At 38.6% G+C, this 17,507-nt stretch overlaps 1 protein-coding gene across 3 annotated transcripts in view; it reads right to left on the bottom strand.

Annotated features, from left to right (window-relative positions):
- The window catches only part of ctnnal1 (catenin (cadherin-associated protein), alpha-like 1), a 72,052-nt gene that overhangs the window by 31,509 nt on the left and 23,036 nt on the right, over window positions 1-17,507 (bottom strand). For all 3 annotated transcript variants that reach the window (XM_049475402.1, XM_022683214.2, XM_022683215.2), the window contains exon 2: window positions 2,915-3,104. In XM_049475402.1, coding sequence (XP_049331359.1) covers window positions 2,915-3,104 — 190 coding nt within the window. The remainder of the gene's footprint in view (window positions 1-2,914; window positions 3,105-17,507) is intronic.

Here is a 17,507-nt window from a genome sequence, read left to right as displayed (position 1 = left end):
ATAGTATTTAATATTAATCTACTGCATATAAAAGACTATAAAGGAACAGTATTAACGTTGTAATAATACAAAAAAAGGATGCGTGTTAAAACTTTTGACGGGTACTGTACATATATATGACTAATGAGGTCAGGTGGCTGATGTTGTGTTGGAGTATTGGAGGATAAACACTGAACCACAAACACCTCTCCACTCATTTCAGGCATATGTATTTATTGGAGCTCTATCACAGCAACGAACAATGTACAGCCCAAAACTTGCATCTCCAGAGCATTCTATTCTAACAGCAATGAAGATAATACAAAGAGATTATGAAAAAGATGTACCAGCAATGGGTGGAGCTTAAAGTATCTCCATTCATTTTCCAGTAGTAATTAGACAGGATGTATTAAAACTCTTGTGTATTTTACTGTATCTGCCTATTCATCTATTCTTCATTCATCCAGCCATCAACAAAGAAACTGCCCACTCATGACTGCACAGAATGGGACATATAGGATTTCTGACCTCTTGGCCTAGATCCTTTCATGTACAATCTTACTGCAGAGCCTTTATCACACGCAACAAGTCTCTAATTTCCACCATTTCCTCTAAGCGGGACCTCAGAGAGTTTTCCCACCTGTTCCACCAGGCTTAGTGTGAAACTTTTGCTCATTTCGTGTGAACAGGCAGAGAAATGAGCAGCAGGATTAACCGCATGGCTGCGTGTTTCAGCGCTGTGGGGAGTGGGCTGGCTAACGCTAAAGCCACTCTAATGCCGGTAACGGCAGGTCTCTCTCACTGGGAGGTGCAGGAGAGGAGAACATCAGCTTGCAGCTCTCTGTATTTACTGTACGCTATCATCACATGGAATCAGGATTAGCATCAGCTGAGGAGAGAACAGTCAGGCAGGGGGAAACAGTTTATGTGGGTCTTTATACACTGTTATGAAACATAGTTTAGAATTCCAACTTCACCATTGCTGTATGCCTTGACACATGCACACAAATTCATTTAATTAGCTTCTATTTCTGCCAGGAACTGGCTTAGTTTGCAGAGGACTAAGTAATCCTCTCATTCTTTGGTTGGTGGCCTAATTACAAAAAAATGAACACTGAGGAACAGTTATATAAATATGAACTACTTATGCCCACAGTAAATGATTATATCAGTATTTTTTCAATCAGTAAACTCTACTGCACGACTGTGGATGCTTCAGGAGGCATGTCTGAAAAAGGTTATATTTAGTCTGCCAAGCCACATATGAATTTTGGTGTATCAAATAATATCCAGATTGATTTTTGATAGTTTGGAGAGCCAGAAATTGCACATTTTAAAAATCTGACTCAAACCAGATTTGAAAGTGGTTGGCAATGTGATTACAATTGGATTTGTACAGATGTGTCTCAGGTTATATTCTTCGAATGCTCAAATTACATTTTAACATGTCTTTTGTATCATTTTAAAGGTAGTGCTGTGAGCATCTTGATGGAACATAAATTGGTCTGAAGCAGTTGATGGAGTGGAGAGAAGGCTCCAGGGATTGTTTGATAAAGTCTGTGGCTGTCTCCCTGTTAAAAGTTCTTCTTGAGAAGCTTTTAGGAGTTCTTAAATCTGGAAATGCAGATTTTTTGACTAAAACTAAAGGTTTTTTGAAGGCTCCACCATGTGGAGGCATGTATTTGTATATGTATTTATGGTACTTATGTCATTATCAGTACCGTGATGGAGGCACATGGAGTTAAAACTAGCATTATGGTATGTAAACAGTGGTTTTAATAAGTTTCTTTTGCACTTTTTGAGTTATTAATGCCTCATCTTAAATGTCAGGGCTCTCCGGATTCTAGAAAAAGCTATTTTGAGCCTGGATACAAGTGGAAAAGGCGATTTATCGGGCCAAATTATGCCCTGTGTAACCCAGTCTGAAGGGGGTTTGGACAAACTGTTAAAATTTCTGGATCTCAGAAATCAGTAACAAGTACTTTTTATCATGTTTTACTACAACAATAAAGAACTCATAAAAGTTACTTAAGGAACTTAAACTTTTCACAGGAAGACAGTCCAGGATTTTTTGAAAAAAAATCTTATTTTTCTGCAGTCTAAACGCCTCCCAAATGTCCGGTTTCAGTGGAAAGATCCCCCTGCTATGTGTGTGCTGCTCTCAGGGCGAACTGGGCAATAATGGAATGAGACATATGAAGACATGGAGTGTTTGAGGGGTATTTTTAGTGCTGCTCTTTAGGGCTAGAGAGAGAAGGGTAGAGAGCCCACCTCCCACAATAGCAGGAAAAAAGCCACACCACTCTCTTTTTCTCAGACTGGCACAATTACATACAAAAAGAGTGGGAAGACACTGAATATTCACACTACTACTTCTCTTAATAGCCCCTTTCTGTGGATCCCTGAGAGCCTTGATGCAATCACCCCATTTCTCTGAACATCACTCCACTTACACAAATTGCACAAATGAAAGGCTTTCTGAATCTCTGCAGTGTCTGGAATAGTTGGTAAATAACAGCATGTGTGACCATGGATGAAAAATAAAAATCTCATTAAAATGTAGTCAATTGAGGACACATCATTTAAAGGGGCCCTTGAATGTCAAGTAGTTTTCTTGAGAGTGTTTGGTCATAAATCTGACAAAATGAATCTCAAACACTGTTGTGGCCCCACATATTTTTTTCTGTCAGGTTAAGTTCTTTAAGTACCAATTCTATGATGACTGGACCAACAGAAATGCTTCAAAATGACAAAAAGAGTCATTTTTTTTACATTGACTTCCACAGAAAGTTAAGAAGGCATTCCTCTTTCTCCTATAATGCTGCCATTTTGAAGAGTAGGTTTTTACTTTACAGCAACAATAGTTGATCTGGCATCAGCATTTGGAATGAATACATGAAATAAATAGAGTAACCAATGTTTCAAGGATACAGACCTGCTCTCCGGGCCTCAAAGCAGGCATGGCCCATCTCTTCCTTTAGTTCTTCATTCTCTAGTGCAATTGCTTCTCCCACAGCCACAAAGCGGCCCACAGCAACACTGACCGCCTGGCCAACCTTCTGAATGGCCCGCAGTGTCTTTTCTGTCTTCTTTAGCTTGTCTTTGTGATTTATCAGTGTGGTTATCTGGAACACAGAGGACACAAACAGAAATTAAGGAAACTAAGTTATGACAGTGTGGCTGCCAAGCATTTAAGCTGTGCCCTGGAGACTGAGGGAAAAGGGAAAAGAGGGAGGTGAGGTGAGATAAGGTCTCTGGTCTATTTGTAGTCATTTAGAACCATACTGAGCTACACAAACACTCCCACAGCAAAGGTATTCCCTCTAAGCTGGGATTAAATCCATCAATTATGCATCACACATCCATTTTCAATTTCCTCTCGGAAGAGCGCTGCTCTCTCACCTCCAGCTGCTAGCCGCCACGCTAAAGGACACCTGTAATTGAAGCTAAACTGCAGGACATATGGAGCACACAAGGAGGCTGCACATGACGCTTATTAGCAATTCATCATAACCCAACAGCTTTTACCAGCTATCACCGTGACTATCATTTGTTAACGGCATGGTCAATTGCTCAACATCTGCACTGCAAAGATGATGAATGTTGATCATTTAAGGACATGAATAGATGCTCTACTTTCTCTCTTAAGCCAGACAAACCAACTGGGTTTAATTTCTCCTGTTCAGCATCATCTCATACCTGATCAGGGGACTGCACGTTCTTGGGATTCCAATTCATTCACCTCAGTGAAATCTGAGCGACTAGGAGCAGAAGTGCCAGTTAATGCAGCCTCCTTAACCTTACGCTGCATGTCTTTGCAACACTTCTCAACTATTACAGAATCCTTACCCTTAAAGATCAAAGGACAGGTGTGCCCTCCATCAAAAGAATCATACTTCATTATTATATTTTAAAATATATGTTACTGTTATTTGTACATTTTCAATTCAACTTGTGTGTGGTAGCCTCATTGAAAACAAAATCCAAATCCAAAGCCAAATAAGATTTTTGTCTGAGTGTCTGGTGACTTTCCCTGCTTAAGGTAATCAAGAACTGACAGCACTGACATAAAATAACTAATCACAGTCTTCTGTTTTTGGTGTGGCATGTTGGAGAATGCCTTTTGGAAAAATCCCCAAAAATTGTAACTGGCTCTGAAAGGCCATCATTTACTGAAGAACATTAGCCTAAGGCCACACTCACAGAAGACATTTACAGTTTATTTTCAAGTAGCTTTGGAAAATGGGTGGAGTAACTTGCTAACTTAACTAACTTGCTCCATAAACAGTAAAACAGCAAAAAAAAACAAAAAAAAAAAAACAGCTAAACCACAAAACTAAAACATATACTTTAATAGTTAAGAGCTAAGCTGGTCAACCACTTTAAATGGTGTGTTAGCTCCTCTCAGCAGAGGAGAAAACTGGTAATTAGCATGCTAGCTAACTTAAAAAAAAAAAAAAAAAAAAAAAAAGGATGTTTCAACAAATTTAAGTTTGGAGGCAAAATCGATCGAGGACCAGTAAAAATCAATTCCATGCAGGTTTGTTTAGGCTGGGAGATGCAGAGGAAGTGAGAGGAGTGTGCATTTACGTCACTCTGAGGATGAGTGTTCATCTGAGGTTTGTGTCTCCCTGAAGAAAACTGTAATCAGACACTCAGGTAAGAGATAAAGCTGTTAGGATGGGTGTCAATGCCCCCCGGCCAGGATGAGGCGGCTGACAGACATCCTGCTTCTGAAGCAGAAGACAGAGATGAGTCATGTGTAGAGAGAAACGTGGATCAGGTGTGATGTGTGGACAGCTGAAAGTGGAGAACATTAGCTTAAGGAGAAATCACCTGCTCTGAAGAGGAGTCATGTATACATTTATTTAAAGAGCCCAAGTAATGAGTTTTCTACACTACTTAAATAATAGATGATGATGTAGTTAGGGATGTATACCAAATAGGGTGTAATGGTCAACCCGAGTAGGATGGGTTCGTCTGAGTTCGTCTGGGTTCGTCTGGGGAGTCTTGGTTCCTTCCAAGGTTTCTTCCTCTTAAATGGAGTTTTTCCTTGCCACTGTGTCACCGTAAAATTGGCATCTCTGTGGTGCTGTTCATAAGAGGCGTGGACCTGTTTTTCTCTGTAAATCTGCTTTGTCACAACCTTTGTTGTAAAAAGCGCTATATAAATAAAACTGAATTTAACTGATTTGAATGGTACAGAAAATTCACGGTTCGGTTTTCACCTCGGTATAAAGCTCTCTGTTCGGTACATTTTCAGTACGTTTGGTGTAAAAAAAAATAAAGAGGCTGGGCATTCTGTATAGCCTGACCTTTATTAGTTTCATAAGAACAATGAATCTTTATTATAACCATGTTTGTTTTTTTTGGGGTGGAATGTTGTAACGGGGCTTGAGGACTTTTATTAAATGCTTGAAACCAGGTTTCTCTCCTACGGTCATTATGAGAGCCTCATCTTTTAGATCTTGTTGGAACGAACAAACAATGAGCATGATTGTGGCGCTTTATTACACACACAAACAACAGCATTACTTTAACTAATTAAACTACACATGGATGCATTTCAGTTCTTTTTAAGAAATATCAGCATTAAATTGTCAAAATAAAATTATATTAGTGGTGTCTATCACTTAAAAATGAAGAGATAGATGAGAGATGAGAAATGAGAGAGAGAGAGAGTGAGAGGAAGAGAGAAAATGAAAGTGAGAGAGAAAGAGAAAGAGAGAAAATGAGATCCTGTGCTTGAGGCTGCACTCTCCGGTGCACTGTTTCCAGCCCATGTGCTCAGAGGTAAACTTGCTAGCTATGCTAGCAACAGTGCTACAGCTACACTTTCCGGGTGCATCACTCCTGTGAATATCAGTTTCGCATTCCGTTCATTGGTTCCACAAGTCTCTTATAGACTGCATATGTACAGTGTATTCTGTGTGCGCTTGCGTGTACTGAACCGTGACCCACTTTGCAAAGAATACACGTACCGTTACACCCCTAAAACCAAATATTAGAATTCTATCAGTATAAGCAGTATAAGTGCTTTGTTTTTCTTGCTCTATATGTCCAATTGTTTATGGACACTCCTTCAACTGAATACATTCAGCTACTTAAATGTGCACTAATTGTTGACACAGATATTCAAATGTCTCTATCACACATACACAGCCTGTTTATTCTCTATAGAGAAGTCCTGCCAATAGCATAGGACTCTGGAACAGATAAACACTAGGCTATTGGCACTATACCTAATGCTAGGCATGGCCTACATCGACATAAAGACCCCATACCACTGTATCCTCTAAAATGAGGGTGCATCATTCATAACTTTTGGGATGAGGTGTGGTGGTGATCATCCAGATTCTGACCCCACTAATGCTCATCTATGAATGCAATCTAGCAGAAGTTCTTTCCTGGACATTAGACACAGTTACTCTAACAAACGCAATATAAACTCTTTTTCTAATACCACTGATATGGAAGAAACTGTGAATGATTAATATCTTTCTGCATATAGTGTACATAAATCCACATTGACTTTGGGGATCAGGGGAAATACAAATAATCTCCTTTACATCTCCTGCTGCAGATGAGGGCCAAGAGTGTGTTTGTGTAACTCAGATGTCCTTAGACGATGGCAGCTTTTCACTGTGAGCTGAGAGCTGCTCTGGCCTTACAGCTTCAGAGCAACATGAGAAAGGTCTTCACCTCAATTAACCTCTGTGTGGAGCCCAGCTGATACTGTGTGTGTGTGTGTTTGTGATGAGATAAGTGAGAGGGTAAAAGTGTGTGTGCTTGTTTGAGGTAAAGGAAAGGACAGGTGGCACAGTACCCATAACTTCCTGCTGGACGAGCACATGGCCAGCTAATACTATGTAAACAAGGCTGACGCTGGGTCAGGAAACAATATTGATTCAGTGCTGTGATGAAGTCCTGGAGAGCGAGAGCAAGTCCAAAATGAAACATAAAGATGTAATATACATGTAAATACTGTTTATATTGACTGTCACAGTCTGAAAGATGCTTTTGTAAATGGTAGTTCTACAGTATGAGGTATAGATAGACCGTGGCAAGAAAATGTATGTAAAACTTTGTCATAAAATGTGAGAATGTAAAAATATGAGAACCGCCAGCACTGAGTTCCATTCTAGTCAAAAGTATTGACAATTATAATGTGCCTAAAATAATAATACAACATCTTGCAGGTCTTTACTGAACACATTAATTCATCTCAAACTGAGAGTGGAAAAAGTAAGTAAACCCTTGGACTCAACCTGTAACCTGTACCAGTGACGCTTCCAAATATTTGTCTATCACGTAGGGGTTGTTTTTTTTTCCTCATTGATGAGTCTCTGTTGTGCTCTTGGGGTAATTTTGACTGGGTGTACACTTCATGTCAGAGTAGCCACAGTCCCAAATTGTCTCCATTTGTAGATTGTTCGTCTTACTGTAGAATAGTGAATTTCTAAGGTCTTTAAAATAACTTTATAATCATTTTCAACTTTATGTAAATTAACCATTTTTGATCATAGACCCTCCAAAAAGTATTTTTGGCACAGGACGGATCTATTCCACACCTCCCAACTAGACCTGAGGTCATTAAGATTAGAAGAGTTCACACACTTTTTTCACTAATTTTTATGAACGTTCTCAATGAAGATATGAATGATCATAACATTATTATTTTAGGCACATTAAATTTGCCAATACCCTTTACATGGATAAAAATCAGTTCACATTTTACGAAAACAAGCAAATTTAAAAGGTTCACATACTTTTTCCTTCCAAAAAAGTACTTTAAGAGTGCTTTAACATGTAATGAAGGGTACTGTGTATAAAAAAAAAACTTTAATGACCCCCCCACCTGCTGATACTGAGGATGCAAACACTCTTTAAAATACACCACAATTCCCACTACACACATTTCAATCAATTGTGAAAGAAAAAAATATAACTGACCTCATAGTCAAATACTCTGCATTCTTAGGTTCATCCTATCCCTGCAGCACTCCTACAGAAACACAGTTACTCATTACTGACCCCAAGCACAAGTCAGATCTACAGCATTGCCCTACTCATCCTCAAATCTATCTCCAACTGTGAAGATGTGGAGATTAAAGGAGTCAAAAGGACTCCATACTTTAGAGAGGGAAGAGCATCTGACTGCAAATCACAGAAACAAAAGCTGGAAGCACTTGCCAGCACCTGCCATGGTTCCTGACGGATTGGGTTTGAAAAGAAACAGAACAATAGAGCCTCTGGCTGTGCCAATATCCTTCTTCTCCCTCTCAAAAATATGAGTTTCTATGTCTGTTTGCAGGGCTGATGCCACAGAATGAATTTCAATTAGACTCAAAGGCTTGAGGTATAAATCATAGACTCTAGCCGCTACTGAAGAAACAGCTTATCTTAAAAGAAAGGAAGGATCGTACCACATTCATATTGACAACTTCCTGAGAAGACACTCCAGTTTATCCATCACATCTAATTGCTCTTCTTACATTAGCAATGTTTGCTGTGCTGATGATCATCTTCATATTCCCGTCAGCCGTCATTACTCTTTACTGTAGTTACACAGAATACACACAGCCAATCCCATCAATTACACACTGATATACACAGCATGGAAATACTGCATTAGGCCTCAGTGTCAAATCTCTCACCAGACAGGAATGCAGACTCCTAAAAGGGTTCTCATATGGATTTTAATGGCTGATGAAACCAGCCATATTTGGGTAAAAGCTGACCACTTATCAACCCTCCCACAATCTCTAAAGGCTAAAGGTTTAAATCTGTTAAAGCTACACCAGAGCTACAGGTTTAATAACCACACCTCCAATACCTCCATGAATAATCATCACCACATGTCACGATAAAGAGATTATACAAAAACATTCTTTACACTTTTAGTTTCAGCCAAATACACCTTTACATCTTATATTAGGGCATCTAGACTGATCCTGCTACAGTGTTTAGACTTTAACAAACTTTTGCCAAGAAGAATTTCATATGTTACATTAATATTGTAATTAAACTGCAGAACAGCATTTAAGACATGTGTAAGTGCCTTCAGAATACTACCATTATCCTCTATACATTTTTGAAACAGTAAATTAATGTTTACATGAATTTATGGTCCGAAAGTAGAGGTAGACAACATATCAATTAGCATTGATAACGGAATGTACACATGTGCAATAGTCACTAACAAAATGTTCTGTGCAATGTCAATGTAATTTTTTCTTGCTGCTTAAAAAAAAAAAAAAAAAATTGTTCTCATTTACATTGCATCTACCAGATTATTGATTATATAATATCTACCAAATACCCTTTATTTTACTCAGATTATTGAAGCACATATTAAATTATTGATATCATGACATGCTGGATCATTGACTTCTGGTGAAATCATGGGGGAAAAAAATGATTTCCACTAACATATATTGTAAAAAAAAAAAAAGCACACTTCATGCTGAGAGACAATGCACAGTATATTAGAGGACAAAAAATGTGATTAATTACGAGAGTATTCTGTGATTAATCGTAATTAATCAAATTAATTTTAATTAATCAATCAGCACAACTACTCATACCCTCTTTTCAAAGTTCCTAAGCAATCTGATGTAAAAAATAAGCAGACCAGTAATAGGCAATGTGAGGTCACTTCAGCAGCAGGAAAGTTTCCCTCCACACTCCAGATTAGATCAAGGTAGATGCACAAGTCCGAGGCCAGTCTGAAGAATGGTAGATAATTTCAGAGCGTGCCAGGCTTAGAGAGGACATGAGCTTCACAAGAGCCCCTGGCCTGCCACAGTCAATGGGCAGTAGAGTACATCTCTCTTTCCCCTTCACCCTCTGGCACCGATGCTCTTTGTAAGTGGCCAGTCACTTTACTGGAGAGGCTGAGCTTATCTCCCAGCGTGAGGCCGTTACAGAGGCTGCATATTGTACATTCTCAATCTGCTTAGGTTCACAGTGGAAAAATGATTAGACATTATCAGGAAATGTCAAGGCAAGTCAGGATAAGAGGCTTTTATTGTCTTTCCATCTGTGTACAAAACACAGTGGAGCAAATTACGTTCCTCCAGCACCATGCTGCAGCATAGGAAAAAAATGGACAAGAGGTTGCACACTGAACATATATCCCCTTCAATTTTGGATGTTGTTTACTGGAAACTGAAAATGCGGTTTACTTTTTTTATAAAAAATGTTTAAAAAAAAAGGTATTTTAAATGTAGTCCTTTTGCTTAGTGGCAGAATCAAGACCCAACAAGAAATGAAAAGCAATAACATTTGTAACCAATGGAATCAATATACAGTATCTAACATTCTGTCTCACAATAACAAAGATTACAAAAAAAAAATGTAATTTCTTTCTCAGAAAACGAATTTTCTTCTTATTCTATAATTATTCTATAATTTTTTGAAAACAAGATTGTAAAATAAGTTAAAGCAGCACTGTATAGAATCTTTACCATAAAACAACAGCTCTTGTTCCCACCCCTGGCTTAGAGAAGTACAGAATATGTTACCTAAACTGAATCATACTTCTGTAAATTCCTGTAACAAGACTGGCACGTCAGGCAACAGGTTTCTTTTCCTTGCAGTGATTTTTCTGTATCTCTCAGCTCATCCAGATAAGCAGGTCCTTTAAACAGTGCTTCACCATTTTCTTATTCATCCTTATGTTGTTTGTATGGGTTAGAACCCAAAATATGTCTCAAGCTTTCAAATCAAACTAAATGTATTTATACAGAGCTTTGTAATTGTATTTATACAACTGATGTTGTTGCAAAGCAGCTTTACAGAAATGTGATTGCAGGACAAAGAATCAGACAAAGCACTGAAAATACAATACAGAAACTCCAGTGAGTGCAGAGGCAAGGAAAAACTCTCTCAGAGCTGGAGGAGGAAGAAACCATGGCAGTAACCAAGGCTCACATGTACCGTGTATGATCACATGGATTATTAGGGCTAATTTTTTACATCCACTAGGCCTAGGTATATATTCAGGTAAATAGCCACACCAGCAGAGGAAGCAGTTTAAAAAAAAATCCTAGTTAGTGTTCATATAAACCTGGATGTAATCATTATTGGAGGGTAAGCAACTGGTTGATGGGCAGCTGATCCAAATATTAGATTAGATGCCTTGATACACAATTCGACACAAAACATCAAGCACAGACAAGCTGGTCAATTTTTGTTGCTGCAGGCGAGGATTAGTGTTTTGAAACTGATCCGGGTGATCCAGCTTCAGGAAGCCATTAAAAAGAATGCTTCAGAGGAGGTACATGGCTAAACTTAGGAAACATTAAGGCAAAGTTGTGCTGCCTTGTTTCTGGATGAATTCCAAAACACTAATGGTATGCATAAGAAGACCATGCTAATGCTTTCCCTGTTAACACTGCATCGGATTTCATTGATTCTACTCTTTAGCTTGTTTTTGCTAAGCAAAGACAGATAAAAGCATCATTCTTTTCTCACTTTTTCTGGGCACAGATTAACAGTGTTTAACAGAACACATCAATGATTTGCTAAAATTCCAAGCATATTACCTGCTACCTTGCATGCATGCTCTTGATAACCTACAGTTGAAGACAAGGTGTATAAAATCCAGTCCTCTTCTATGTAAAAAGGCTTTTACTTGATCAGGTTTGCTTCATCAGCCACTACATAGATTCCTAACGGTGCTCTGGCCTTTAGGGTCACAGTACCAACCGAACCATTCCAGGAATGAGTTCCATTTGACAAAATCATGCATTCCCAGGAAAGGAAAGCTGACAAATCCTTGACTCATTCTACCCAGAGGTATTTTTTTATAGTGTTAGCGCTCATGCCGAGCTCTAATTAAAACACAGAGGTCTTTTGTCCTTCCCAACAATGCAAGCACGTGCGTTTCCCCTCATAAGTCAATAAAGCTTTCTCCTTGCTAATTGCTAATGAGCCCTCAGGGATTCCAGCAGGTCCTTCACACAGTCAGGAGAGTGCAGGTCTTGGTCAGGAACTGCCCTGCTGCACCTACACACAGACACTTGGCACACTGATTACCTCAGAGGCCAGGGTTAAATCAAACCAGGGGGCCTATGATGAGATTGCACGAGGGTCATTAAAGAACAAAGCTTTCTGAAGCATTCCAGGACACTCATTACAGCACAGTGCGCAGCCAAGGCCCATCAGCCCAGCTGCCAGGCAGAACACCAGAACACATATGCTTCAAGGTGACAAATCTCTGACATGAAATGGAGAAAAAGACTAGATTTCTGCATACTGAATTCAAATAATATATTTTTTTAATGTCTGTTAAATGTAATGGACCAATGATAAAAAAAAATGAGAAAATTGTTTATTCGAATGGCATAGATCCAGGTTTGTTCCAAACCAGGGCTTACCAAAAACTGTATCAGTAAATGTGAACAACATGGCAAAAATATAGTATGATCATTTTTTGTGAAGCCTTTGTAACACCTGGGATGCTAGCCAACCTAGCAACACTAAACAACCACATAGAAACACCATAGTTAGTTTGTGCACTAGAAGTGCCATATTAACCAAATACCAACACTTTCTCAACTGAACAACTGACTAAAAGAGGAAACTGCTCAAGTTGTTTTGGTTTTTAAATACAAATGTGTTTTCATTGGAAAATAATACAAGCTTATGTCTAGGTTGCACATTTAATCACTATTAGCTGAGCTGCTAATAGTGTTCATAATCCCTATTATTTTTTCCATGGATGCTCGTTCATTCTTGCATTTAAAAAAGTATAAATATTTTTCATTTGCTGGTATAATCAGACCTTGTATTAAAATGTATCTTGCCAAGTGTTAAAGCCTCATAAGTTGCTGCAGTTGCTGTAACATTGTGTGAAGTCACAGCATGCTGCAGTTCTTTACTTATGAAAGTGAAAACAACAATTGGTCAAACCGTACTCCTGCCAAATTTAAAAAGGACAATTCAAGTAATATACAATGGGGACCAAAACAATGTAGCTAACTTTGGATTTAATATATTTTTAAGAAGTATGGAAAAATGTGTGCAAACATCTAAACATCTAAATTAAAAACATCTAAACATCTAAACTTTATTAAATTCTGAAAGAAATGATGCATGTGCCAGCTTCAGATTGGATTTAGAGCTCCAAATGCCCTCTAATAATCCCATAATGTGGATAAACAAATAAAGCAAAGCTGCTTAGGTAAGCACTCGCACACTCCACAGCTAAACTTCTTCTTTTTTTGAAAAAACTTGCACACAACTTTAACACTGACAGCAGCATGACAGGGTGGATTTTCTGTAAAAGAAAGGCCTGTGTACCCATTTCTCTAAAATCCATCTCTGTTTCTAACACTGTGAACTTTTGCAGACGCTTGATGTCTGAGTGCCTGTTAATCTACAGGGTCAACCTACAGTTAGTGCTGAAACAAAACACATGTGGGCCTGGATTTGCATACATTCTTGGTAGGGCTGCACGGTATTGGAAAAAATTTACACTACAAATGTTCTTTTTTTCAATTATATATATCACGATATTAAACAATACAGGGCCCATGAGGTCACCAGCCCCACCCCTACCCGCGCGCTCTCTTGTGTCCGGCCCAATCAAGATTTGAGTCAGCACCAAGCACTCAAAACCCGAGGAAAACAGCAAAACAACAGTAATCGGCCCTTTAATCAGGCATTTAAATGGCTTTTTAAAAGGTAAATAAGAGCCTTTTCTGGGATTAAAAGCATAAATTCAGCTGTAACTGGAAATATCTGCTCAAAACTGTGCTGGACTGAGATGCACAGCTTTTAACACATGCGTTTACAAGCACTTGAAGCGAGGTAACCCTCCCCCCTTGCGCTCCCCCTCCCCTCCGCTTCTCAGGCAGCAGCAGCCTGTCACATACACAGATACAGAGACAACGCTGTGTATCTACATCTTGTGTCAAAAATCTAAATATTGCAACACAACGTGTTTGGTTGAACTGCCTTAAGTGACATCACACCTCCTGCGATGTGACTATTGCACATGTGCACATCGTGATGACGATGCTTAAACCATATTTCGTGCAGCCCAAATTCTTGGTACTTTAACAGTCAATAGTTTGACAGTTTGAGAACCCAAATAGGACAATTTAATGGAACTGTCATTTTAAAGGTTTTCAGATCGAGAAACTAACTTTTTTTTTAATGTATCGTCTGTGCTGCCCTTTGAGAGAATTGACTATTCAGCCAACAGTTTAACAATAAACAGACATTCCCAGCCTCTTCTAAAAATTACTGCAGCAGCTGCACTTATCAGAGTGGGCCGTCACAGAAGCGCTACTGTGTTATTAGAAAAAGCAAGGGGTGATAAGATGTGATGGGAAAATATGGCTCTTATCATACTTTGCAGTACTCGGCCCCCGTGTTGATACAGCAGTGGAAGCAGAGTAGTGCTCTCTCTTTCTTATCAGCCGGCTCTACCAGCAGAGATCCTGCGCTCTGATCCAGCTGCTTCTGCTGCTGCTCATTGTGATTTAATGCAGATGGACCTCAGCAGCAAGATGTACAGCTGGACGGGGAGGGAAGAGAACAGAGCGTAGCAGAGCTTCACAAATCTCTACGGGTGTCGAGCTGATAACACCAAATAATTCTCCAGCTTTGTGAGCTTCTGAGAATCACTGTGAACGCAGAGAAAGAGAGATGTCAAGGTGTCCAGAACACACTTTTTTCTTTACACTGCAGGTTTCTCCACTATTTGAGATGCCTGTTATCACTGCTATCACTGACAAAAAATAAGGCTGTTAACTTGGTTCAGAAATTATAACATTCATTCTGTTTGCTTCTCAAATATCTTCAATTTTTAAATACAAGCTTTTTAAAATGATTACATATTTTCCTGATATACTCTGATAAACTTATCCTGTGCAACAGAGGTAACTTGTAATCTTTCTTTTCTGGGGTGGTCCTGATGAGAGCCAGTTCCCTCTTTTTTATATAATCTTTGCTACTGCACTGGAGTATACTTTTAAAGTTGTTGATTTTTTTTTCGGACTGACTGACCTTCATTTCTTGAAGTATTTTTTTCTTTATTAGTTGAGAACTACGTGACATAATATGGATGAGAACAATACTCAGATAGGACTATTCACTGTATTCACCAACTGTAACTCTTCACTACTTTACAACTGATGCTCTCAAACACATTAAGAGTCAAGAAATTCAAGTAATTACCTCTCGACAGGTTCAGCACAGCTGTTAACTGAAAGCTGAACATTCCAGGTGACTCTACCTCATTAAGCTAACTAAGAAAGCCAAGATGTGCAAAGCTGTCATCTAAAGCCAGAAGTGCTACTTTGCAGAATCTAAAATATAAAAGTTAGCTGATTTGTTTAACAGTTTTTATTTATTAAATAATCCCATTTTTTGGTTGGCGTTAAAATCAATCTACAATGCACACAATTTAAAAATAACAAAAAACACTGAAGTTGTGTAGAAACTTTTGAACGGTACTGTACATCAAAGTTGTGCTCACATTACCAGGCTGAAATTACAAAAAACACATTTTTTGCCCTAATTTTACAGTTCAGTTACTTTAATAGATATGAGGATATGTCAGTCTGACATTTTTATATGAAATTTGAGTCAATTTCATATGGTCCTACTTCAGATATGTATATGTAGGTGAAGATTTCACCTGGCTTTCAGAGTCCACCAAACTAAACATCACAGAAACTCTGTGGATAGACCTCTGTGGACAGAACAATCCCGCAAGACAACTCAAGAATTCGAAGCCTTTTGCTAGGAAGAAAGAACAAAAATCAAGCAAGTACAGAAATGTTTTGAGCATATGAGGAGATTTTTTTTTTGTAAAAGGTGGAAACAAAAAACTAAACAAATTTAAAGAATGATTCATCTTGAATGATTTTATCTCCTTTATATCAATATTGGTAACAGAATGTTCATTACGGTCAGTCAGGCCCTACTTCTGCACATTTTCCACACAAGGACATAAACTCGAGCTGTAGCCTCCCTGGCTGAGATGTGCTTCCTTTAAGGAGGCTTGGGTTATCTGAGGTGTGTGAAGGCTGCTCGTGTCCTCGGTGGTGGGTGACTTGGTGCCGGCTGTTTGAAAGTTGCATACTCGTTTGTGCCTCGCCTCCTGAGATCTCTCTTCTTATTCAGCAGAGCACAATAGCCCCCTTTCTCCCCGCTCTGCGCGTGATTACTGATGCCGAGGGGCGAGCCGCACTGGAAAGCCGGCAACGTGCCTGGGCACTGAGAATTCTTGAGTGGTCTATGCTAAACACACACACACACACACACACACACACACACAGCTACGCTTGACCTTGCTTGTTGAAAGAGGAGCATGTAATTAAAAAAAGAGCAGAGAGGCACATTACAGAAAAGTGGACGAAGGTACTGATGGATCTGCTCTTACACACTTTAACAAACACAAACACAGTGAATCTTATAACAACTTATTTTAACAGCAAAATAATCATTTTAATTTGTCACTTTGATGATGGTGTGGTTATCAACATATAGAAACATCTTAAAATGTAATTTGGGATCAGGTTAGCCAATTTAAATAGGGTACACCTATATGCACAAAAGTAGGGATACATTGAATATTTAAAAATCTAAAATATTCAGACAAGGATGTTTATATTTGTCTGAATATTGGAAAGGACCAGAATTGATACAAAACAACAATATGCTTCTGATGACGCAATCAACACACAAACAGTGTTGAGTGCCATGCTCTAATAGGCCTAATAAGCCATTTACACTGGCAAATAAATATACTTATTTACAAAATCAAATATTTTGACATACTCTGCCTGGCCAAAAAAAAGGTCACATACTGTAATAATTGATTGGAACACCTTCTGGAACAGCATAAATCTGGACTCCAGAGTCCAATCTTTATGCTCTCATTAAAGCCATTGACGAGTGTTTTTGTTAGGCTAGTGAGAAAATGGGTGAGAAAATACGTTCACTATTAATCATTTCCCTCAGTTCTAGTGTTGTTTGTGTACCATTTGACCTCATGAAATGTTTAAAGCATCGCCAAAAGATTTGTTTTTGACCACATTCCTTCATTCAAGATGATGTTCCCACACTGTGCTTACAGTTTTTAATAATGCGTTGGACAGTTCTTAACCGGTTTTTAGTAGGTTCTCCTTAGATGCATGCCTTTTGTAACAGATAATCATATTTTCCATAACCACAGGTCTTTCTCCATGGTTGTTTAACAAACAATAAGCTATTTTCTGCATAAGGTAGGGTTAAATAACTTTTGCCAGGTGAAACATTATCACTCGCGCAGTAATTACCTAAGGGGAAGCTCTTACATATTTGATTAGTTAAATTCAACTGATGGTGTTTTTTGACCAGGCAGTGTAAAATGAATATTGATGGTTTTCAAGCATGTTGTTTCATGCTTGATTGAGGTTTTATTCCAGCATCTCTATCTGGGTTCAATTCAAAACTTTAACAGTTGCCACCAAACTACTTTCCTGTAGTGACTTCTTTCATGCTGACTTTGGATCTAACCCTGATCC

The sequence above is a fragment of the Astyanax mexicanus genome, chromosome 3 (genome assembly GCF_023375975.1).
Source record: "Astyanax mexicanus isolate ESR-SI-001 chromosome 3, AstMex3_surface, whole genome shotgun sequence".
Lineage (NCBI taxonomy): Eukaryota > Metazoa > Chordata > Actinopteri > Characiformes > Acestrorhamphidae > Astyanax > Astyanax mexicanus.
This window is presented reverse-complemented; position numbering and strand designations above follow the sequence as displayed.